At 42.8% G+C, this 26343-nt stretch overlaps 2 protein-coding genes across 3 annotated transcripts in view; both read left to right on the forward strand.

Annotated features, from left to right (window-relative positions):
* Positions 1-5444, forward strand: part of LOC118400620 (serine/threonine-protein phosphatase 4 regulatory subunit 1-like) — a 30199-nt gene extending 24755 nt beyond the window's left edge. For both annotated transcript variants that reach the window (XM_052474045.1, XM_052474044.1), the window contains exons 18-20: positions 1075-1209; positions 1533-1674; positions 3120-5444. In XM_052474045.1, the coding sequence (XP_052330005.1) occupies positions 1075-1209; positions 1533-1674; positions 3120-3265 (423 nt within the window). In that variant the 3' untranslated portion in view covers positions 3266-5444. The remainder of the gene's footprint in view (positions 1-1074; positions 1210-1532; positions 1675-3119) is intronic.
* A 3988-nt stretch (positions 5445-9432) lies between these two features.
* LOC118400621 (ankyrin repeat domain-containing protein 60-like) lies at positions 9433-14319 on the forward strand. The gene is made up of 4 exons (XM_035797642.2): positions 9433-9891; positions 10171-10301; positions 10857-11022; positions 13303-14319. Exons 1-4 carry the CDS (start codon positions 9585-9587, stop codon positions 13746-13748), a joined length of 1050 nt encoding a protein of 349 aa, XP_035653535.2. The 5' UTR covers positions 9433-9584; the 3' UTR covers positions 13749-14319.
* The last annotated feature ends 12024 nt before the right edge of the window (positions 14320-26343 follow it).

Raw genomic sequence — 26343 nt, forward strand, 5'->3', positions numbered from 1 at the left:
GAATGGCCTTACTGAAAGGCTCAGTGACTTTCAACGTGGCACCGTCATAGGATGCCACATTTCCTACAAGTCAGTTTGTCCCGATCAACTGTAAGTACTGTTATGTGGAGTGGAAACGTCTAGTGGCAACAACGGCTCAGCCGCGAAGTGGTAGGCCACACAAGCTCACAGAACGGGACCGCCGAGTATTGTAGCATGTTAAAATCTGTCCTCAGTCGCAACATTCACTAATGAGTTCCAAACTGCCTCTGGAAGCAACTTCCCTCACAAGAACTGTTCTTCGGGAGCATCATGAAATGGGATTCCATGGCTGAGCAGCCGCACAAAAGCCTAAGATCACTATGCGTAATGCCAAGCGTTGGATGAAATGGTGTTAAGCTCGCCGCCATTGGACTCTGGAACAGTGGAAACGCGTTCCCTGGAGTGATGAATCACGCTTCACCATCTGGCAGTCTAACTGATTAATCTGGGTTTGACGGATGCTAGGAGAATGCTAGGTACCCAAATGCCTAATTACCAACTGTAAAAAATGGTCTGGGGCTGTTTTTCATGGTTTGGGCTTGGCCCCTTAGTTCCAGTGAAGGGTAATCTTAATGCTACAACATTCAAGGAATGTCTAGATGATTTTGTGACAACAGTTTGGGGGCCTTTTCCTGTTTCATCATGACAATGAAGTCTCCGCAACAATGTTCCACCATCTAGTGGAAAGCCTTCCCAGAGGAGTGGAGGCTGTTATAACAGCAAAGGGGGGGGACCAACGCCATATTAATGCTGATGATTTTGGAATCCGATGTTCGACGAGCAGACTGTCCACATTCTTTTGGTCATGTATTGTATTTACATACACAGCCCTGATAAGATGTTCTCCAGCCAACCCCATTACCCAGATGAACAGTCATTGGTTTATTATGATCAGATCACATTGTGACATCATGATGTGGGCCAAAAGATCCATCCTTCCTGAACAGGCTAAAATTCCAGGCATTTTCTTCAAACGGTTCATACACAATTTCATACTGTTATTTCGACCTCGTATTGTGGAAATGTCATCAAATATCATCTTGTCTGTCCCAGGTGGTGGAGATCTTACAGAAGATGTATGCGTGTGGAGCCCACGAGCTGGGCCTGAACTTCAGCAACGAGCTCATCGTCCGCTTCTGCCACTGTCCAAAATGGGTGGGCCGCCAGGCCTTTGCCTTCATCTGCCAGGTCAGGACACACATACTATTTATGAAAATAAATCCTAACAAACACTAATCCCAATAGCTGCTGCCTTCAAAATAATGTTTAGTGTGAAATTGCATCAGCCATGCTTGCCATAGAACTATTCTGAAAGAAGGCGGAAGTGAGAATTGTATGCCTGACTGCTTGGTCATGTTCATTAGGCACCAAACAGAAGGGAAACTGATTTTTGAAACATTTTCTGTTGCATTCCCTAATGAACACGAACGACCCTGCTTACCATCTGTCATCATCTATCTTTCTATCTAAATCTGTTTTTCTATTAACTCACTCTCCACTGTGTTCCCCAGGCCATCGTGGAGGAGGACTGTATGCCCATGGACCAGTTTGCCCAGCACCTCCTCCCCAGTCTCCTCAGCCTGTCGTTGGACCCCGTGGCCAACGTCCGCGTGCTGGTGGCCAAAGCACTGCGGCAGAGTGTCATGGAGAAAGGTAAAGACTGGGTCCTCTTATCGACCCAAGAATATGGTTCATGCACGAGATGCTTTATGCTATTGAGGAAGTCAAGAATGGAATAGAACATAATTTGTCTTCCAGAGGGAATATGTCTCACACATTTAAAAGCCCACACCAGAAATCCACTTTTTCGAGATGAAAGATGATGGTCAGAGCTTACTCATGGTGTTGTAAATGATTTACCTCAATAGGTCATCATTTTAGTGAAAGTGTCAATTATTTGTCCTTGAAGTGGGAAATCCAAGTCAATGCCATGTCTTTTCCTATGAGATAACGTTCAAATTCTTTTCAGACTACATTTATTTTCAGGGCTGGGTTTTATTTAAATGTTACCACCCACCAGCATGACATTGTTTATTAATCAGAAACCGCTGCAAAGTTCTTCCTCTTAGCAAATGAGCTGAGCCAAAACATCCTTTTGTCCTAAGCCATGGAGCATGTTAAAATGGGGTGTGAGCTATCTCCTGTTAGTGATATGAGGCAACCTCCAAAGTGTTTCAAACAGAGGGCTTGATTGACATAATGTGTATGGGAATGTTCTTAAACAGATTATAACCTGGGTGGTTCGAACCCTGAATACTGATTGGCTGAACCGTGGTACTGTAATCAGACCATATACCACGGATATGACAAAACATGTATTTTTATTGCTCTAATTACAATGGTAACCAGTTTATAATAGCAATAAGGCAGCTCTGGGGGTGGTGATATATGGCCAATATACCACGGCTAAGGTCTGTATCCAGTCACTCCGCGTTGCGTTATGCTTAAGAACAGTCCTTAGCCGTGGTATATTGGCCATATACCACACCTCCTCGTGCCTTATTGCTTAAATAGAAACAGAAATAGACATATGATGCAATACACATGAAATGAATAAATAGCAGAAGAAGAGCATAACTACTAATTATATTGAATAGAGCAATAGCAATAGGCAAGTGAAGCACAGTACATGATAATAAATGGTGACTGGTCTTGCAGGTACATTTACATTTGAATAATTTAGCTCTTATCCAGAGCGACTTCCTGTTAGTGAGTCTTTCCCAGTTCCAACAGATTTTCTCTCTCGTTGCATGTTGTTGTTTTTGATCCTCCCACAATGTGTTGTGCCGTATGTTTCTGATATCCAAAAGAGCATACCACTTAGAATATTGTTTTCCCTCTCTCTTCTGTGGACTATTTTCTCCCTTCATTTTGTTGTTCATGTTTTGCCCTCTATTCCTCATTGTTCCCTATCGTTCTCCATATTTCCCCAGTTTCCTACATTCTTATATTTAATTATGTTAAGTACTGCCCACCGGTCCACCCATTAGGGCCTCATTGACTTGAATTGGGACACCCATTCTAGTAATTATATTTCTATAGTTGTGACCCATGTAAAATGCACTTTAAATAAATAGTGACTTGACTTGTACTTGCAGCGTACTTCAAAGAGCCGGGCAGTGCCTACTTAGAAGAGCTGGAGGAGACGGTGATGACCCTGCAGGCGGACAAGGACCGAGACGTACGATTTTTTGCCAGCCTGGACCCCGACATGGTGCTTATGGACACTTCTGCTTTAATCTAGAACCTTCCAGCCTGCTCCAACACACAGCCAATAACTATCACCAGCATCAGACCTGACCAGAACACTCGCCTGCAGGAAATAAAGGCACTGATACATAAACATACATAGAATCAGTCATGTGCTCTCGCTCTGTCACACACACACACACACACACACACACACACACACACACACACACACACACACACGATCTGAAAACCGCACCTCGCTAAGCTAAAACAGCCACCGCAAAATGGCATCGGATTCCAGGTGGAAAACAACCCACCATGCGGCTCGGCTCGCGTCCCGTCGTCGAGTCACCTCAACCCATCTGCATCCAGCTGGTTCTCTCAGGTCCTCTGGTTTCATCACGGTTTCTCGCTCTCTTTTCATCTAGTCTTCAATGACCTCCGTAACCACTACTGCTTAGGAGAAGGAACAACCGCACCACTTGGCACGAAACAAAATATGTTAATGAACTCATGGCATCTTCCCTCTGTCTGTTTGCTATGTCAATAATGTGATCCAAGTCTCCCAGAGACCAATGAAATACCTCTGATTGGACATAACTCAGGCCAGTTTCGCCACAGGGGCAGCGCTTTAGAACGTCACAGATAGAAATAGAATGTATAGATAGACGCACTAGAATTGTGATTCTTCTATATACAATGCATCTGTACATTCTGTAACGTTGCGCTCCCCTGAATAAACCTCGGGTGTTAGCGCGACCTCGGGTGTCAGCGGGACCTCGGGTGTCAGCGGGACCTCGGGTGTCAGCGGGACCTCGGGTGTCAGCGGGACAGTCAATTTTGCATCCCAAATGGCAGCCTATTCCCTTTATAGTGCACTACTTTTGACCAGGGCCCATAGGGCAATGGTCAAAAAAGTGCACTGTATAGGGAACAGGGTGCCATATTGGATGCAGCCCTTCAATTGTGTTTTGGGCTTATTTGGGGTGTTCACGACTCAAGGGCTTATGATAAAGTGACAGAGTTTGTTGTAAAACCTGTAGAAAGAAGAAGCAGAAAAAGAGTGATAGTTTGGTAAAGACCTGTGAAGCACTCCCCCCTTATCCACCGTGTAGTCCGTCATTGTAAATAAGAATTTGTTCTTAACTGACTTGCCTAGGTAATAAAGGTTAAATTAATTTAAAAATGTAAATCCACTTCAACATTGTGGATTCTAATCCCATTTTGGCTTTTCAGTCAGACCACTGCACTGACCACAATCAATTGTACAGTATAGGAATGGTTGTGTGGCCTGGGTTTGTGTTCCAAGACGCTCTGACTAGTAAATCTCATTAGTAGTGAAATGAGTATGTTTGAGAATAAATAACTTCCATTGTATAGCTTAACCTGTATAGCCAGGGGATCCAAGGCCAGTTTTAGGGTTTTCTGTAGAGACATGAATGTGGATATAATGAGAGCTGTCACTTTTGTAGTCTTTTTTTCTCTTTTTTTTTTCTCACCCGTTCACATGGCAACCCATTTTTGACCATAAACACGACTTGAGATCCTAAACTGATTGCGGTGGGGCGTGCATCTCAAGTCTGTCTTCCATCCTATGGAAATGTTCACTGCTGTAGACTACCTAACGCATCACATCTGTCAGCAATTTTCCCCATCTTGTTTTTCTTTATGGTAGAACTGTTAATATATATGCATTTTATGAAATGTATTTTTCTTTTCAAATATGTACCATTGTTCAAAGATTTTATATCCGAACTTTGCATTTCACAAACCTTTGTAACATTCAATAATTTCTTTAAAATATTTTTTATGTCATGTTATTTTTAGCATTCTGTAATTAAATTTATAATATAAATCGGAAAAATCAAGACATGTGTAGAATGTCTCCAAACTACCTTGTATAACCAACAAATGAATTGTGCAAATGAGTGTCATATCATTGTCACAAAGGTTCAAAACACCTGCAGCACAAATTTTTGATAAATATAAAACTCAGCTAGGTGAGTTTTCCATGAAGAATAATTTTTACTTCCTTCTTTAAAAGTATTTTGTTGCGATACTTGAAGTTTGAAAACGTAAAGTGAAGCGGTGAAATATAGTCAGTAAAATCTATGTTCTGATTACTACCGACAGACTACTACACTGAACAAAAATATAAACGCAACATTTAAAGTGCTTGGTCTCATGATTTATGAGCTGAAATAAAAGATTCAAGAAATGTGTCATACGCACCAAAAGCTTATTTCTCTCAAAATTTGTGCACATTTGTTTACATCCCTGTTTGAGCATTTTATCCTTTGTCAAGATAATTAGTCCAGTTTAGTCACACAACAGAATGCCACAGATGTCTCAAGTTTTGAGGGAGTGTGCAATTGCCATGCAGGAATGTCCACCAGAGCTGATAATTCAATGTTATTTTCTCTACCATAACGTCATTTTGGAGAATTTGGCAGTACGTCCAAACAGCCTCACATCCACAGACCACATGTAACCATGCCAACCCAGGGCCTCCAACTCCGGCTTCTTTCCCTGCAGGATCGTCAGAGGGGGTGAAAAGTATTTATCTTTGTAATAGAGGCTTTTTGTGGAGAAAAACTCATTCAGATTGGCTGGGCTTCGCTCCCCAGTGGGTCAGCCTGGCTCCCAAATGGGTGGGCCTATGCTCTACCAGGCCCATCCATGGCTGGGGCGCAGCCATGGGTGACTTTACGGTGCAACAAAATAACTAGGGCTTTACAATGATGGTGGAAACTTAGAGAAATGGCTGGGGCGCAGCCATGGGTGACTTTACAGTGCAACAAAATAACTAGGGCTTTACAATGATGGTGGAAACTTAGAGAAATGTTAAGGTTATGTGGATTCAAATCTACCTAGAAGTCACAGTGTGCACAGAGCGACATGGTAAAAATGCATCATTTTTTGGGGTGATTTCTTGAATTCTCTATTTGGTGTATATTAAGGGGCACTTCATTTAATATAACAGGCTTTTAAAAATGCAATATCTGTGCACAAGTTCCACTGAAAATATCAAAGCAATACAAAAGGCACTCTTTTTGTGGAACGACCCATAACTTGGATCTGTTGCTGTGGTGTTAAAGCTTTCTGTCTTCTGTCTTGTCTCTGCTCCATGCAGAGAACAGGAGAGAGTACCTGTACCAGCTGTCAGTCAATCAGTATTCAGGGCTCGAACCACCCAGGTTATAATTTGTTTAAGAACATTCCCATACACATTGTCAATCAAGTCCTCATTCTGATTGACTGGCTTTGGCTCCCCAGTGGGTGGGCCTATGCCCTCCCAGGCCCACCTTGGCTGCACCCCTGCCCAGTCATCTGAAATCCATAGATTAGGGCCAAATGAATTTATTTCAATTGACTAATTCCCTTATTTGAACTGTAACTCAGCAACATCTTTAAAATTGTTGCATGTTGCGTTTTATATTTGTGTTCAGTTCAAATATCAACCTTATTACGTTGGTGTGTGGGGCACTTAGATCACATATTTCATCACAAGTAACTGCACTCAGACTATTACACTCATAAGGAATAACAAACATTTTAGGCTATTATTTGGGGAGAGAAATATGATGGTGCATAGTGGAAGAAGTTTAGAAGTTTGTTAGTGTTGAAGAATTGATGCCATTGTGGTAGAGGGAGGGACTGTTTTATGCAGGGGTGCAACTTTCACCCCCCCTACACACAAACATTCTGATATTGCATTTTTGTACCACCGCCCCAGTTTTTTCATTGCACTGTTACACATTTTTTTAAACAGTATCAGTGTGCTTTAGGACCATGCAGACGCCTTAGAGCGGTATCAGCCGGCTGGATTTAGGACGGTGCGGACGCCAAAGAGCCTGTGAACAGAGGCAGCTGTTGTCTGTGTGTTGTGCTTTTTCTCCAAGTTGTAAAAGCAAGCAGAGCATAAACTGGCTACTCTGTATTTGACTGTAACTGCTGTTTGACTTAACTTCTTATGGTATAGGGGACTCTTGCGTCCGACTCTGCCAAAAGCCAGGGAAAATGCAGAGCAGAAAATTTAAATAAATTATATAAAAATCAAACTTTCATTGCATCACGCATGTAAGATACTCAATTAATACTACACTCGTTGTGAATCCAGCCAACATGTCAGATTTTTAAAATGCTTTTCAGGGGTACTGTCACGCCCTGACCTTAGAGAGCCTTTTTATTCTCTATTTGGTTAGGTCAGGGTGTGACTATGGTGGGCAATCTATTTTGTAGTTTTATGTTGGCCTGCTATGGTTCCCAATCCAAGGCAGCTGTCTATTGTTGTCTCTGATTGGGGATCATACTTAAGCAGCCTTTTTTCCATCTTAGTTTGTGGGATCTTGATTTTGTATAGTTGCTGTGTAGCCTGCAGAACTTTACGTTCGTTTTGTATTTTGTTCTTTTTTCAGTGTTCATTGTAATGAAAGTAAGATGTTCGCCTACCACGCTGCACCTTGGTCTCCTCATTCAAACGATGAACAAAACAAAAGGTTGATGGCTCGTATATAAGATGTCTAGCTGAGTCAAAACATTTGATTTCCCCAGTAGTTCGAGTTTAACAGCGTTGTCTATATGTGATGTACAATTCACATGTTGAGAGACCCTTTCAGACAGATGTTTTAAATCCTTAAACCCAGACTTGGACCACGCACACTCTCCATTGAATAGCAGACAAAGGAATCAAATAGTGTTTGCTTTGAGATCCTTGTAGTTAGCCACTGCTTCCTTCCAAACCACTCGTAGTTGAGTTTGTGAGTTCCGACTTGTTGTGTAATGTTTATGGCAAATGAACACAGAGACGTTTTATCTATAATTTCTCTTCATATGATGAGGATGGAAAAGGATTTGCCAGTAGATTGTCAACGTGATTCATGATGATGACTGCTTGTCTAGCTTGCTTGCTAACATTTTGAAAGTATGATGTTGACATGATCAGTCCAATCAAAGCTACGATAGAAACGGTAGAACAAAAATGTGATTTGATGTGATTTTATCTTTAGCCAATGACATTCAGCCTTCTTGGACGGGCACTTCTACTGTAAATCTATGGCGGCACCCAAATGGGCTTGAACGTTCTAGCTCTAACCACGAGGCAGGTAGCCTAGCCACTAGGGAGGTAGCCTAGTGGTTAAACCATTGGGCCAGAAGCCGAAAGGTTGCTGATTGAATCCCGGAGCTGACAAGTTAATAAAAAATATGTTGTTCTTCTCCTGAACAACGCAGTTAACACACTGTTCCCAGTCATTGTTGATAAGAATTTGTTCTTAAGGGACATGCCTATTTAAATTTACTTAAGAAAGAAGAAAGATGTGGCTTTGTATGTGGCTTTATTAACTCAATATATATATATATATATATATATAAATATATATATTTTTTTTTTATATTTTTTTTTACATTGTTTGCAAACTTATGTGACACAAAAAGATTTCAGATTATTATTATTATTTTTATTTAGTAGGTGTGGCTCAAAACCACTGGTGGGTAAAGCTTTGATTGAGAAAATGATGAGATCAAACTGTTCTGCTCCCTCACCTAAAAATCACCATTTCACCACTGACTACATAGCCGATTTCAATTGTCACCGCTGAGACAATCACGTTACAAAGTCAGAAATAAGTTGTACAGAATTTAAAGTGGGACTGCTGTCGCAAATCCATTAAAAAGTGGGCCTGCCTCCTGACCATAATATACCAGGGACTTCCAAGTCAATATAACTAAACTGATACTAAGTATCAGTTTATCATGAAACATTAGATATTTTCAACTGTATGTATTTTTTTTTCACAATACAAAAATCAACTTACATTGCTACATCAAACATGTCTAACAAAACAAAACACAGGTATTAACAAGAAAATACTCAAAAACACACTAAATATAAATAAAATAATACAAAAAATAAACCATTTTAGTGCAATTGTATTCACTCTGAAAATATCTTATTCTAATGATTCAGGAAGATGTTATTCTTGTTGTTATTCACTGGGGTTAATGTTTTAATAAGATAATTAAATCAGAAAAATGTGTAATTTTGGTATAGGATTTTGGAATTTTTGTTTGTGTATAAAGTATTTGGCAACACTAATAAAAAAAATGAACAATCATTTCAGTGGTCTTATAATCATTGCAATAGTAACTAACATATTATATCTTTCATGTCAAAAACAGGCATTTTTTCAACTGTGTGTATGTATGTTACTGTCGCACATCAGCCGAACGCGCAACAATGGGACTCTAACGTCTATCACCATAGCAACAGTAATAGTCAGACAACATTCCAAACGGAAGAGAATTCATTAATTCATTCTTTCAGAATTCTAAACCCTTTCTAATCTGCAAAAATTACTGAGCGCGTTTCTATGAGCAATCCAATGGCATATTTTTACACCACAACGAAGAAGATTTCACTTCAGGTACCGAGACCCAAAAGTGCGATGATTAACCGCGACGTCGACTCGAAGAGTGTACCGAGACCCAAAAGTGCAGTTTACCGTGACCCGTTGAAGAAAGTCAAGTTCAGTCTTGGTGCCAGGCTGCGTGAAACGGGAGAGATGTTCGTTGTGCCCGACTGCCACCACAATATGAGAATCAGAGAGCTAAAAAACACCATGGAATTAGTGGTTGGGATTCCCACAGACTTCCAGAGAGTATGCTACCTGGATAATGGTAAAATAAATACCTTTGATGTCATTTGCTGGTTTAACTGTTGACATATTTTAATGAGAACTGGGGAGATGTTGTTGATTAATTGATTAGATATTTATTCATAGATTTTTATTGGGTTCAATGAAGTTAGAATTACGGACCTTATAAATCTCAAACGTAGGCTAGCAGTGACAGGCCCGTCATGGTGAACATTTTATTGAGGGTGTTTTCCAGTCAGACTAATTATCTAATGATGTGCTTCTCTGACCAGACCTAATGTATACTCTCTCCACCCAACAGGTGACCTATGTGATGACACCACTATCCACTGTAATGACATCGTCCCTGGAACTACTGTCACCCTGATGATCTGGCCTTATGATGGATGGTCTGAGCTTGTGATAGCTGCAGCTACTGGGGATGTATTCAAGGTGATGTGGCATGAAAGAAGAACCTAGAATAGTCTACAGCAGTCCTACACAGAGACTCTCTATGTCTCAGGTCATTATTGATCATAGTAAAAAAAAAGTAGGCTTCCGAGTGGTTCAGTGGTCTAAGGCACTGCATCTCAGTGCAAGAGGTGTTACTACAGACCCTGGTTCGATTCCAGGCTATATCACAACCGGCCATGTTTGGGAGTCCCATAGGGCGGCGCACAATTGACCCAGCGTCGTCCGGGTTAGGGGTTTGGCCAGGGTAGGCCGTCATTGTAAATAAGAATTTGTTCTTAACTGACTTGCCTAGTTAAATAAAGGTTAAAAACCATCATCACCTAATAGCAATACTGCATTTCTTTACCAGACTTGCTGAAAGATCCACCTCCTTATTTGATCTAATGTGGCTAGCCTGTAATTACTGCACATCTAAACAGCATCTCACAGCTGTTATTACAAACTGTAGACCTTATTTACTTCACTCTTCCCTTTTTTTAGGATGAACATTTCCATTGACTTTTCACACATATAAATTCTCTTTATTTCATGTAGCTCAAGAGTGTGATGTCCAAACCAGCACCGCCACGTTCCTCCCATCTCAGTGCTATGGGTTCTATGAGTGGATCTCCTTCCTGGCTCTCTCACCGTCTCTTCTCTGCTCTGTTCATCAGTGCCCACCGTGGACACATGCCCGCTGTCCGCTTCCTGCTCCAACAAGGTACCCACCACCGTAGAGGCAAAACATCTGGATATCACCGGCACACTGGAAAAACCTTGTATCTCACTTGGGGTGATTTTGATAAATATTATTTTGACATAAATTGAATGTAGACATCCCTCACAGAGGCATGATGCCCATATGGGGCACAGGGGCAGGTGCCCCCTCAGATATATATTTTTGTTGTTGTTGAAGTTTCACTCCTTTTTCTCCCCAATTTCGTGGTATCCAATTGTTTTTAGTAGCTACTATCTTGTCTTATCGCTACAACTCCCGTACGGGATGCGTCCTCCGATACACAACCCAACCAAGCCGCACTGCTTCTTAACACTGCGCGCATCCAACCCGGAAGCCAGCCGCACTGATGTGTCGGAGGAAACACCGTGCACGGCCAGACCCTCCCTAACCCGGAAGATGCTAGGTTAGCGCGCACTGCGCCCGGCCTGCCACAGGAGTCGCTGGTGCGCGATGAGACAAGGATATCCCTACAGGCCAGGCCCTCTCTAACCCGGACGATGCTAGGTTAGCGCGCACTGCGCCCGGCCTGCCACAGGAGTCGCTGGTGCGCGATGAGACAAGGATATCCCTACCGGCCAGGCCCTCCCGACAGAGCCTGGGCACGAACCCAGAGTCTCTGATGGCACAGCTGGCGCTGCAGTACAGCGCCCTTGGCCACTGCGCCACCCGGGAGGCCCCCCCTCAGATATTTAACCAAAAAACATGTAATACTCTCTGTTATACTACTAGCCACATAGCAATTTTATGAAGTTGGCTTTAGCTAGCACAGATTGGTTCCGATCTCCCAACTAACAAGAAGCCAATTCAGCCTATCAATCAAGTAAGAGTAGCTAGCTTGTGTACTGTAACTATCTTAGCTGGCATGCCTGCTGGCAAGGTTGGTAGACATTAGAAACGCAAGCACTAAATGTACTGACTAAGACTCATATTCATTTCAATCTTTTACCCAGATTTTAGGAAGAAATGCAGATAAGCATATTTACTTCATTAAAATAAAATAACCACCAGTCAGGACGATACAGACAGCTCAAGAGTTATGCTTAGATATGCAGAAATATATTGAGTTACTATTTTTTACATGGAATTAGGCATAATGATTATGGCTGTAGATTGCAGAAAAAAGCTGTTTCAAGTGTTTGAAAAAGCTAAACTCTCCAATTTATGGACGAGGGAGCTAGCCCCCCTAGACTACAGTCGTGGAATATTCTAATCAAGTGAGAGAGACTGTCATTTCTTCAAACAATCGTCTTCATTCAATATCGATTAATTATTGGAATAATGAGACTAGTCAACCCAACACTCTTGACTGTTGGGCCGAGCAGCCTAACCTTCACAGAAATGCAGAGATCTTTATATAGCTGACACAAAGAATGCTTAGTCATGGCTGGTTTCACCCCTCGATTGCAGATTGGGGGGCTCCATAAGCCACTTTGGGTTTTTTATTTTTTTATTTTACCTTTATTTTACTAGGCAAGTCAGTTAAGAACAAATTCTTATTTTCAATGACGGCCTAGGAACAGTGGGTTAACTGCCTGTTCAGGGGCAGAACCTTGTCAGCTCAGGGGTTTGAACTTGCAACCTTTCGGTTACTAACCACTAGGCTACCCTGTGGTCATCTGCACGGGGGTGTTGTTTTAACCCCACCTTGGCTTAGTTTCCCAGATTCCAGGATGATTAGAAAAATAAGGGATTGTTCTAAACTCTTCCAGGCTATCTCGCTTACACTGACCACATCTTATCTCTGGAATGCCAGCTGTGGGTTTTTAGGCTCCTCTCAGTTTACACAGACATAGATGAGAACTATCTAAAAACTCTAAAATATTGCATAAAACAACCATTCGTTGCATAAACAATATTATAACATAATATTGTAATTTTGCTACCATTACCACCCCCAGCCATCCTCACATACTTTGTTCCCCCTCAGATTTGTGTGTGCATGATGCCCCTGATTCCCCTCCATGCTCTGTGAAAGAAAAACATGTTTCTGTAGGACTAATATAAATAATAATAAAAAATGCCTTGTGAACTTTAATTAGTAAATAACAATATGTCTGAAAAAGATGATTTATTATTTTTAATTCCTAAACATTTCACTTTTTGGAGATACAGGGTTGTTCTGGTACGCTGGCAATATCTGGGTTATGTTAATTAGGCCATGCAACAGACAACGTTTGGCAGAAGAAGGCAAAAGTCAAGCCAGTTTGTTGTTCTAGTCCGTTTTCTTTCTGTATGCCTAACAAACTTGACCCTGTTATCTAGGGGCCAACGTTAAGGGCCAGACTCCCCTGGGGCGCGGGGCCCTCCACGCGGCAGCCGCCCAGGGCCAGTTGCAGTCCATCCAGGAGCTACTGGTGCGCGGTGCACCACACCAACTGGAGGACGCTGAGGGCATGACAGCTCTGAGAACCGCCATGCGCTGGGGCCAGAGGAAGAGCACCCGGCAGCTCTTCCTCTTCCACTGGCAGGAGCGTGCGCAGGGCGTGCGCCTCAAGCCTCACCTGGATGAGACAGAGCTGTTCGCCCACCAGAAACATGACTCCCAGCTACGCACCTGGCACCGCGGTGCCCACGCTCAGAGATACATGGCCCACCTGGGTCGCTGTAGCCGTGGGGTGGAGGGCAGGGTGGAAGTTAGGCAGCTGGGGCCGCCGCAGAACACGGCCATGAGGGCCCAGGCAAGGAGGGCGTGGATGGGGGATGCGTGACCAGAGCTGCATGTCAAGAACAGGGCAGATGACCAAGAGCCTGGTCCTGGAGAGCCATGTACACAGGATTTTATTCCAGCACAGCACCAACACACCAGTTCCTAACTACTCTGGATTGAATCGTATGAGCAGTCGGATCATTTGATTCAGATGTGTTAGTGTTGGGTTGGAACAAAAGCCTGCTAACAGACAATGTTTCCCCCTTGTTCATTTAGTCAGAAGTTTGCCTACCTCTCCTACATCGGACGTTGAGTAAGTGCTTTCGCAATGGTCCCGAGCAGCAAAACTCCCTTCATTAAATCATCAAGAAGCAGAAAAGTAGATGAACTGACATTTATAATCAAGATAAACCAGTGAAAAAAAGGTGCAGCTAAAAGTTGTAATCACATTAGTCAGAGATGGGGAAATAAGATGTCTTGAGCAACCTGGATGATAGAATGTGACACTGCTTATTGGTGAATAAAAGTAGAAACCAGAGAGAAAAAAAATATATAAATACTGTATGATAAAAGCCAATTCAAAGGGAGTTGACAACTGTTAAATGGGGAATAAAGTACCTTTAATGTTTAAATGATTGTAGTTGTGAACTGTTCTATCAAACCAATGTATTGCCGTTGCACCATGACACATTCAGTGCCTTCGGAAAGTATTCAGACACCTTGACCTTTCCACATTTTGTTACTTTACTGTTTATTCTAAAATGTATTACATAATTTTTTTTCTCACATCAATCTACACACAATACCCCATATATGACAAAGTGAAAACAGGTTTTTAGAATTTTTTGCAAATAAAGATTAAAAACAGAAAAACATTTTTTCAACTAAATGGGGTCAGCCCTAACCGAGACAATACCAAAGCGAAAACCAATTAAGAACAGAAATACCTTTTTTTTACATAAGTATTCAGACCCTTTGCTATGAGACTCAAAATTGAACTCAGGTGCATCCTGTTTCCATTGATCATCCTTGATATGTTTTCCAACTTGATTTGAGTCCACCTGTTGTAAATTCAATTGATTGGAAATTATTTGGAAAGGCAAACACGTGGTTCCACAATTGACAATGCATGTCAGAGCAAAAACCAAGCTATGAGGTTGAAGGAATTGTCCGTAGAGCTTCGAGACAGGATTGTGTCGAGGCACAGATCTGGGTAAGGGTACCAAAACATTTCTGCAGCATTGAATGTCCCCAAGAACACAGTGGCCTCCATAATTCTTAAATGGAAGAAGTTTGGGAGGAGACGGGTTAAAGAAGGATTTTTAAGCCTTGAGACAACAAAGACATGGATTGTGTATGTGTGCCATTCAGAGGGTGAATGGGCAAGACAATAGATTTAAGTGCCTTTGAACAGGGAATGGTAGTAGGTGCCAAGCGCACCAGTTTGAGTGTGTCAAGAACTGCAATGCTTCTGGGTTTTTCACACAAAACAGTTTCCCATGTGTTTCAAGAATGGTTCACCACCCAAAGGACATCCACAACTGTGAGAAGCATTGGCATTAACATGGACGAGAATCCCTGAGGAATGCTTTCGACACCATGTAGTGTTCATGCCCCGACGAATTGAGGCTGGTCTGAGGGAAAATGGGTACAACTAAATGTTCTTCCATTTTTTTCCTACTGGACACAACATCCTCCCTTCTCCATCCAGGACCCCAGCCTTCGGAGGCATTGGGGACCAGGTCAGCTACCTGAGGTCTGTGGGAAGGGTTCCTCCTGGAAGGTCAAGGTTCACCAGGGCTCAGTGCTCCCGGCGGGTTCAATCACCCTGGACATCACCAGCCCAGCAGATGCCCCAGTGGGAGAGTACAGCCTGTCTGTAAAGACCAGCGCCACCGCCTCAGTGGGAAGCAGCCTTGGCAAGCTCCTTCTGCTGTTGTAGGTAGCTGACAGTCTGTGGTTTGTGTGTGACCCACCTGTTGTAGGTAGCTGACAGTCTGGTGTTTGTGTGTGACCCACCTGTTGTAGGTAGCTGACAGTCTGGTGTTTGTGTGTGACCCACCTGTTGTAGGTAGCTGACAGTCTGGTGTTTGTGTGTGACCCACCTGTTGTAGGTAGCTGACAGTCTGGTGTTTGTGTGTGACCCACCTGTTGTAGGTAGCTGACAGTCTGGTGTTTGTGTGTGACCCACCTGTTGTAGGTAGCTGACAGTCTGGTGTTTGTGTGTGACCCACCTGTTGTAGGTAGCTGACAGTCTGGTGTTTGTGACCCACCTGTTGTAGGTAGCTGACAGTCTGGTGTTTGTGTGTGACCCACCTGTTGTAGGTAGCTGACAGTCTGGTGTTTGTGTGTGACCCACCTGTTGTAGGTAGCTGACAGTCTGGTGTTTGTGTGTGACCCACCTGTTGTAGGTAGCTGACAGTCTGGTGTTTGTGTGTGACCCACCTGTTGTAGGTAGCTGACAGTCTGGTGTTTGTGTGTGACCCACCTGTTGTAGGTAGCTGACAGTCTGGTGTTTGTGTGTGACCCACCTGTTGTAGGTAGCTGACAGTCTGGTGTTTGTGTGTGTGAGTTGTGAAGTTGACGTCATTTCCGGTCACAACTTGCAGGCTTGTTTTCGAGTTGCTGTGCGTTTTGTTGCCAACCTATTTTGCAACCTGACAACTTTACGGTTTTCACTTTTTAATCTATTTATTTTTTCCTCAACTTTTTCACTCCGGACGCTTTATCTGGACACGATTCGTCAGGACCTCCAACAGCCGAAGCTAAGTAGTAACATTAACATGATGCCTTCTAATTGTAGTCGCTGTACTCGCCTTACGGCGAGGATAGCTGTACTGCAAGCCCAGCTTCAGACGCAATCGTTAGGCAAGGGTAATTTCAGTGTAGGAAAGGATGAAACAGCGTCTGTGCCACCAGTAAGTACAGATAGTAGTATAAATCCTCTGGCACAGTCCCCGCAGCCGGACAACTTTCTCACGGTTTCTGGAAGGAAATGCTGTAGGAAAGTTCAACCGGTGTCGCTCATTCAGCCGACAGAAACTTTCAACCGGTTTTCCCCATTAAGCAGCAGGTCGGAGTCAGAGGCCGAGTCTTCTCTGGTCTCTACTCCTCTCGTTACGGGGTCTGAGACGCCGAAGCTTCCCACCATTAGCTCTGACAAATTGAAAACTCTAGTCATTGGCGACTCCATTACCCGCAGTATTAGACTTAAAACGAATCATCCAGCGATCATACACTGTTTACCAGGGGGCAGGGCTACCGACGTTAAGGCTAATCTGAAGATGGTGCTGGCTAAAGCTAAAACTGGCGAGTGTAGAGAGTATAGAGATATTGTTATCCACGTCGGCACCAACGATGTTAGGATGAAACAGTCAGAGATCACCAAGCGCAACATAGCTTCTGCGTGCATATCAGCTAGAAAGATGTGTCGGCATCGAGTAATTGTCTCTGGCCCCCTCCCAGTTAGGGAGAGTGATGAGCTCTACAGCAGAGTCTCACAACTCAATCGCTGGTTGAAAACTGTTTTCTGTCCCTCCCAAAAGATAGAATTTGTAGATAACTGGCCATCTTTCTGGGACTCGCCCACAAACAGGACCAAGCCTGACCTGCTGAGGAGTGACGGACTCCATCCTAGCTGGAGGGGTGCTCTCATCTTATCTACCAACATAGACAGGGCTCTAACTCCTCTAGCTCCACAATGAAATAGGGTGCAGGCCAGCCTGCCAGCATAGTGGAGTCTGCCACTAGCACAGTCAGTGTAGTCAGCTCAGCTATCACCATTGAGACCGTGTCTGTGCTTCGACCTAGGTTGGGCAAAACTAAACATGGCGGTGTTCGCCTTAGCAATCTCACTAGGATAAAGACCACCTCCATTCCTGTCATGACTGAAAGAGATCATGATACCTCACATCTCAAAATAGGGCTACTTAATGTTAGATCCCTTACTTCAAAGGCAATTATAGTCAATGAACTAATCACTGATCATAATCTTGATGTGATTGGCCTGACTGAAACATGGCTTAAGCCTGATGAATTTACTGTTTTAAATGAGGCCTCACCTCCTGGCTACACTAGTGACCATATCCCCTGTGCATCCCGCAAAGGCGGAGGTGTTGCTAACATTTACGATAGCAAATTTCAATTTACAAAAAAAAAAAGACGTTTTCGTCTTTTGAGCTTCTAGTCATGAAATCTATGCAGCCTAATCAATCACTTTTTATAGCTACTGTTTACAGGCCTCCTGGGCCATATACAGCGTTTCTCACTGAGTTCCCTGAATTCCTATCGAACCTTGTAGTCATAGCAGATAATATTCTAATCTTTGGTGACTTTAATATTCACATGGAAAAGTCCACAGACCCACTCCAAAAGGCTTTCAGAGCCATCATCGACTCAGTGGGTTTTGTCCAACATGTCTCTGGACCCACTCACTGTCACAGTCATACGCTGGACCTAGTTTTGTCCCATGGAATAAATGTTGTGGATCTTAATGTTTTTCCTCATAATCCTGGACTATCGGACCACCATTTTATTACATTTGCAATTGCAACAAATAATCTGCTCAGACCCCAACCAAGGACCATCAAAAGTCGTGCTATAAATTCACAGACAACACAAAGATTCCTTGATGCCCTTCCAGACTCCCTCTGCCTACTCAAGGACGCCAGAGGACAAAAATCAGTTAACCACCTAACTGAGGATCTCGATTTAACCTTGCGCAATACCCTAGATGCAGTTGCACCCCTAAAAACTAAAAACATTTCTCATAAGAAACTAGCTCCCTGGTACACAGAAAATACCCGAGCTCTGAAGCAAGCTTCCAGAAAATTGGAGCGCCACACCAAACTGGAAGTCTTCCGACTAGCTTGGAAAGACGGTACCGTGCAGGACCGAAGAGCCCTTACTGCTGCTCAATCATCCTATTTTTCTAACTTAATTGAGGAAAATAAGAACAATCCGAAATTCCTTTTTGATACTGTCGCAAAGCTAACTAAAAAGCAGCATTCCCCAAGAGAGGATGACTTTCACTTTAGCATTGATAAATTCATGAACTTCTTTGAGGAAAAGATTATGATTATTAGAAAGCAAATTACGGACTCCTCTTTAAACCTGCGTATTCCTCCAAACCTCAGTTGTCCTGAGTCTACACAACTCTGCCAGGACCTAGGATCAAGAGAGACGCTCAAGTGTTTTAGTACTATATCTCTTGACACAATGATGAAAATAATCATGGCCTCTAAACCTTCAAGCTGCATACTGGACCCTATTCCAACTAAACTACTGAAAGAGCTGCTTCCTGTGCTTGGCCCTCCTATGTTGAACATAATAAACGGCTCTCTATCCACTGGATGTGTACCAAACTCACTAAAAGTGGCAGTAATAAAGCCTCTCTTGAAAAAGCCAAACCTTGACCCAGAAAATATAAAAAACTATCGGCCTATATCGAATCTTCCATTCCTCTCAAAGATTTTAGAGAAGGCTGTTGCACAGCAACTCACTGCCTTCCTGAAGAGAAACAATGTATACGAAATGCTTCAGTCTGGTTTTAGACCCCATCATAGCACTGAGGCGGCACTTGTGAAGGTGGTAAATGACATTTTAATGGCATCGGACCGAGGCTCTGCATCTGTTCTCGTGCTCCTAGATCTTAGTGCTGCTTTTGATACCATCGATCACCACATTCTTTTGGAGAGATTGGAAACCAAAATTGGTCTACACGGACATGTTCTGGCCTGGTTTAGATCTTATCTGTCGGAAAGATATCAGTTTGTCTCTGTGAATGGTTTGTCCTCTGACAAATCAACTGTAAATTTCGGTGTTCCTCAAGGTTCCGTTTTAGGACCACTATTGTTTTCACTATACATTTTACCTCTTGGGGATGTTATTCGAAAACATAATGTTAACTTTCACTGCTAAGCGGATGACACACAGCTGTACATTTCAATGAAACATGGTGAAGCCCCAAAATTGCCCTCGCTAGAAGCATGTGTTTCAGACATAAGGAAGTGGATGGCTGCAAACTTTCTACTATTAAACTCGGACAAAACAGAGATGCTTGTTCTAGGTCCCAAGAAACAAAGAGATCTTCTGTTGAATCTGACAATTAATCTTAATGGTTGTACAGTCGTCTCAAATAAAACTGTGAAGGACCTCGGCGTTACTCTGGACCCTGATCTCTCTTTTGAAGAACATATCAAGACCATTTCGAGGACAGCTTTTTTCCATCTACGTAATATTGCAAAAATCAGAAACTTTCTGTCCAAAAATGATGCAGAAAAATTAATCCATGCTTTTGTCACTTCTAGGTTAGACTACTGCAATGCTCTACTTTCCGGCTACCCGGATAAAGCACTAAATAAACTTCAGTTAGTGCTAAATACGGCTGCTAGAATCCTGACTAGAACCAAACATTTTTATCATATTACTCCAGTGCTAGCCTCTCTACACTGGCTTCCTGTCAAAGCAAGGGCTGATTTCACGGTTTTACTGCTAACCTACAAAGCATTACATGGGCTTGCTCCTACATATCTCTCTCATTTGGTCCTGCCGTACATACCTACACGTACACTACGGTCACAAGACGCAGGCCTCCTAATTGTCCCTAGAATTTCTAAGCAAACAGCTGGAGGCAGGGCTTTCTCCTATAGAGCTCCATTTTTATGGAACGGTCTGCCTACCCATGTCAGAGACGCAAACTCGTTCTCAACCTTTAAGTCTTTACTGAAGACTCATCTCTTCAGTGGGTCATATGATTGAATGTAGTCTGGCCCAGGAGTGGGAAGGTGAACGGAAAGGCTCTGGAGCAACGAACCGCCCTTGCTGTCTCTGCCTGGCCGGTTCCCCTCTTTCCACTGGGATTCTCTGCCTCTAACCCTGTTACGGGGGCTGAGTCACTGGCTTACTGGGGCTCTCTCATGCCGTCCCTGCAGGGGGTGCGTCACCTGAGTGGGTTGATTCACTGTTGTGGTCATCCTGTCTGGGTTGGCGCCCCCCCCCCTTGGGTTATGCCGTGGCGGAGATCTTTGTGGGCTATACTCAGCCTTGTCTCAGGATGGTAAGTTGGTGGTTGAAGATATCCCTCTAGTGGTGTGGGGGCTGTGCTTTGGCAAAGTGGGTGGGGTTATATCCTTTCTGTTTGGCCCTGTCCAGGGGTGTCCTCGGATGGGGCCACAGTGTCTCCTGACCCCTCCTGTCTCAGCCTCCAGTATTTATGCTGCAGTAGTTTGTGTCGGGGGGCTAGGGTCAGTTTGTTATATCTGGAGTACTTCTCCTGTCGTATTCGGTGTCCTGTGTGAATCTAAGTGTGCGTTCTCTAATTCTCTCCTTTCTTTCGCTCTCTCGGAGGACCTGAGCCCTAGGACCATGCCCCAGGACTACCTGACATGATGACTCCTTGCTGTCCCCAGTCCACCTGGCCATGCTGCTGCTCCAGTTTCAACTGACCTGAGCCCTAGGACCATGCCCCAGGACTATCTGACATGGTGACTCCTTGCTGTCCCCAGTCCACCTGGCCATGCTGCTGCTCCAGTTTCAACTATTCTGCCTTACTATTATTTGACCATGCTGGTCATTTATGAACATTTGAACATCTTGGCCATGTTCTGTTATAATCTCCACCCGGCACAGTCAGAAGAGGACTGGCCACCCCACATATGCTCTCTCTAATTCTCTCTCTCTCTCGGAGGACCTGAGCCCAAGGACCGTGCCCCAGGACGACCTGACATGATGACTCCTTGCTGTCCCCAGTCCACCTGACCATGCTGCTGCTCCAGTTTCAACTGTTCTGCCTTATTATTATTCGACCATGCTGGTCATTTATGAACATTTGAACATCTTGGCCATGTTCTGTTATAATCTCCACCCGGCACAGCCAGAAGAGGACTGGCCACCCCACATAGCCTGGTTCCTCTCTAGGTTTCTTCCTAGGTTTTGGCCTTTCTAGGGAGTTTTTCCTAGCCACCATGCTTCTACACCTGCATTGCTTGCTGTTTGGGGTTTTAGGCTGGGTTTCTGTACAGCACTTTGAGATATCAGCTAATGTACGAAGGGCTATATAAATACATTTTATTTTATTTGATTTGATTTGCTGTTTAATCCCTGCTGCCAAGGTAAAGACAATTAAATTCAAAACAACTTCATTATCCCTCATGGGGAATTCTGGGACAATTAATTCACTTCCTGTGAACGAGATTTGAGAGTATGGTAAAGCATATGTAATACATTATAATGAAGTATAAAGCATTCCTAAAAACTTTAACTAGAACTGCGATAAATTCATCTTTTTAATCACATAAAGGACAACAAATGCGGTGAACGCATCAATACAGCCATGGTAACACACAGTCATTATTTGATACAGTATCCAGAGGTTGTCAAATGCTGCATTCCTGAATGTTCTTATCAGTTTAACAGCTGGACATGGCTAACTTTACAGAGATTGTTGTAACCCATGTCTCTGTATGACAGTCTGTGGTTATGAATGCTGTTCTCTAATATCAAAGTGTGCTTTGTATTTTAGTGGGACATACAGCCAGATGCTAACAGTGGCAATAAGCCTGTTTGGAAATCTTTCTTTGAGTGACAGACTTGAATTCTGAAAGAACAATAAATTAATCAGGATATTTATGCAAGTTATGCATTTGATTTGATTTGACCATTTAAAAGGCATTAAGAAGCCACACCAGTCAACAATAATTTATACAGTAAGATGTACAGTTGGCCTGAACATGTTTCATCTTCATGTGTGACCTACCAGCTCGATTCGGTCTAAAGTAGCAAAATATGACATTGTGTTTTTTACATTGGATAAAAGTATAGACTCAGAACTAGAAAGTGGTACATCATACACTACAGTTGAGGAACAATGGGAAAGTAATTCTGCTTTGAAAGTTGATAAACTTGTAACCACACTTTTGAGAAAATGACCCTCCTCAGTACTACTATTGAGGAGCTCTTCTTTGTCTGCACCCATTCAGCATCGTTCATACCCTCTTAAGCCTTAGTCCCACCTATCTCTTTAAGGATTCCCATGTGAGGCCATGTACTAAACAACCAAAGATTTCAAGACTAAAGGCTGGTTTATACTACGTTTATCAACAGTTGTCGCCATGACATCATGAACATTCTATTGTCGTCCGACATCAAACTTGTCATTGTTGTTATGAAAAAGTTTGAACACAAAAACTACAGGCTGCATGACATCAACAGCCTGGGGGTCAAAAATAGCAGAACTAGAAAATAGCGAGCGGTTGTGAGTGTGAGGAAATAGAAGCAGGACATTCTACCAGAGAATTTGATAACATGGACACGGTCTCGTTGACCTAACGTTATATCCTAATATGACTTTGATGCAGGTCATGTTCCAACATTTATTCGTCACATGCACAGAATACAGAAGGTGTAGTGAAATGGTAACTTAACCAGCCACTCTAGACATAGACTGTTCTCTCTGGTACTGCATGGCAAGCGGTGAAGAAGCCGGATGTTGAGGTTCTGGGTTGGCGTTGTTACACGTGCTCTGCGGTTGTGAGGCCTGTTGGACATACTGCCAAATTCTCTAAAACGATTATTTTGGTGAAGGGGAATTGCTCACAAACAGGGATGTAAACCAATTTGACATCCCTGTATATTGTGGGATCTTTTATTTCAACTCATGAAATCAACACTTTACACGTTGTTTTTATATTTTTGTTCAGTATAGATTCTGCTTCTATGACATGTCCTACTAGTAACTTAGGAACGATACACTCTGTCTGTTTGTCATCATTGCAGGTGTGTGAACTGGCTATGGTGCTGAAGGGAGTGTTGGGTATCATCAGGTGAGTACAGTAGTGCTGCTTAACCCACCTGTTTGTCTGTGTGTCAGCCACACAGGGACTTATGTTTTTAACTGTCGTCTACTGAATCATCCACTTGGTAGGGCGTATCTATTAATCCTCTTCAGGAAGGACATGACAGAACTGGCTTCTGCTGTCACGGTACAATGACAGGCAGTGGATGAACAACAGGCTACAGAAAGCCAGTAGTTCCTGTTGCATCATGGTTGTTGGCAGGAAGCCAGACATTGCACCCACTTGAGCGAAATAATGACATCACATCACCGTTCACTTAAACTCTGGCTTGTACTCACTCACACACACACACTAGTTTCCTCTTTTGTTTTCTGTCAAGGTGACGAGTCAGATAATTTAATAGGTGGAAGAATGAGGAAAGGAAAAACATGCTTTTTTTGTACTCGTGCGCGCGCACACACACACACACACACACACACACACACACACACACACGTGTTTAGAAGCAGACCTGAACTGGGTGCAGTTTTTGGACGTTGCTGTGGATCACAACCTACAGAAGATCAAAGCTCTGATTCAAGGGTCCAGCTAGACGATGAGTGGCAGTGTGGGTACGTGTGTATGAGGTGAATGAAAACAAAGAGGTGTGTGAAGAGGACTGGGGCTCTTTTCTCTGACCCTGAGCTCAATGGACTGGGACTTTGTTGAATGTTACTGAAGTGTGTGTTCGTCCCTCTTATGTACACACATGCTCTACATCATTTTAACAGCAGATATATTACATTACTGCAAGACAAATATTTGACAAACATACATTTTTCTTCATGAGTGTATGAATATTTACAGATTCATTTATCCATTACCATTTTTATTTTGTATTTTAGTGGAACATCATACAGCCAGATGTTTTGTATTTTAGTGGAACATCATACAGCCAGATGCTTTGTATTTTAGTGGGACATCATACAGCCAGATGCTTTGTATTTTAGTGGTACATCATACAGCCAGATGCTTTGTATTTTAGTGGTACATCATACAGCCAGATGCTTTGTATTTTAGTAGGTGTGACGTAGAAGTCCGTCACTGGCCGCGGGCAGCATTTGGTTCTTTAACGCACACACATATTCATCACTCCTCCCTGCGCCATTATAAGATAAGTTAACAATGTGGGTCGACACACAAATTAACTTCTGTCTTGGTGCATGCATTTCACACTTGTCAATGTTCATATTTGAGAGATACAATAATTATTATACTTATCAATGTTGTGGATGGCGCATTGTTTGTTTGTTCTGTTCCTCTCTCTCCATCTCTGTAGCTTCCGGGTATGCTGGAAAAGGACCCGAGCTAAGGGAATTGGGTTGGCTTTATAGTGCCTGTCCCAAATGGCTCATTAATGCATATGGGCATATTGAAAGATATTGTCAGTAGTGATGTAATGTTGTAAATGTTATGTTGTGATATTGTTTAAAACCGTGTTGCAATGTATATCCTTTAGTATGTTTAGTTCATGGAAAATGTAGGTTTGTATTGTTAATTGATTAATTAATTAGGGTTAATTGTTCTGAGGGGAGGGGCTAGCCCTACAAAAGGAGCCTCTCTTTCAGTCATGGAGAGGCATTTTTTGGATTGAGCTGTGGATGGGGCAGCATTGTTTTTAAGCTGTCCCATAAGGTAGACGTTGATGGCAGTACTGTTGTTTTTTGTTCCGGAATCACTTGTAAATAAACACCTTTGCACAGAAGAACTTTTGCGGCTCAGCCATCTTTTTATTTTGATAGAGGTTAGGTTATCCAGTTTAGCCTTCTGGCCTACTCTACGTGACAGTAGGACATACAGCCAGATGCTTTGTATTTTAGTGGAACATACAGCCAGATGCTTTGTATTTTAATGGGACATACAGCCAGATGCTTTGTATTTTAGTGGGACATACAGCCAGATGCTTTGTATTTTAATGGGACATACAGCCAGATGCTTTGTATTTTAGTGGGACATACAGCCAGATGCTTTGTATTTTAATGGGACATACAGCCAGATGCTTTGTATTTTAGTGGGACATACAGCCAGATGCTTTGTATTTTAATGGGACATACAGCCAGATGCTTTGTATTTTAGTGGGACATACAGCCAGATGCTTTGTATTTTAATGGGACATACAGCCAGATGCTTTGTATTTTAGTGGGACATACAGCCAGATGCTTTGTATTTTAGTGGGACATACAGCCAGATGCTTTGTATTTTACAGCCAGACATGGAGCCAGATGCTTTGTATTTTAGTGGGACATACAGCCAGATGCTTTGTATTTTAGTGGGACATACAGCCAGATGCTTTGTATTTTAGTGGGACATACAGCCAGATGCTTTGTATTTTAGTGGGACATACAGCCAGAGGCTTTGTATTTTAGTGGGACATACAGCCAGATGCTTTGTATTTTAGTGGGACATACAGCCAGATGCTTTGTATTTTAGCCAGATGCTTTGTATTTTAGTGGGACATACAGCCAGATGCTTTGTATTTTAGTGGGACATACAGCCAGATGCTTTGTATTTTAGTGGGACATACAGCCAGATGCTTTGTATTTTAGTGGGACATACAGCCAGATGCTTTGTATTTTAGTGGGACATACAGCCAGATGCTTTGTATTTTAGTGGGACATACAGCCAGATGCTTTGTATTTTAGTGGGACATACAGCCAGATGCTTTGTATTTTAATGGGACATACAGCCAGATGCTTTGTATTTTAGTGGGACATACAGCCAGATGCTTTGTATTTTAATGGGACATACAGCCAGATGCTTTGTATTTTAGTGGGACATACAGCCAGATGCTTTGTATTTTAGTGGGACATACAGCCAGATGCT

The sequence above is a fragment of the Oncorhynchus keta genome, chromosome 21 (genome assembly GCF_023373465.1).
Source record: "Oncorhynchus keta strain PuntledgeMale-10-30-2019 chromosome 21, Oket_V2, whole genome shotgun sequence".
Taxonomy (NCBI): domain Eukaryota; kingdom Metazoa; phylum Chordata; class Actinopteri; order Salmoniformes; family Salmonidae; genus Oncorhynchus; species Oncorhynchus keta.

Coding starts and splice junctions, on each gene's coding strand:
- LOC118400621 (XM_035797642.2), top strand. CDS start 9,585: ATGAGCAATCCAATGGCATATTTTTACACCACAACGAAGAAGATTTCA. Junction 10,302..10,856: donor CTACTGGGGATGTATTCAAG/GTGATGTGGCAT, acceptor TATTTCATGTAG/CTCAAGAGTGTGATGTCCAA. Junction 11,023..13,302: donor CCGCTTCCTGCTCCAACAAG/GTACCCACCACC, acceptor CCTGTTATCTAG/GGGCCAACGTTAAGGGCCAG.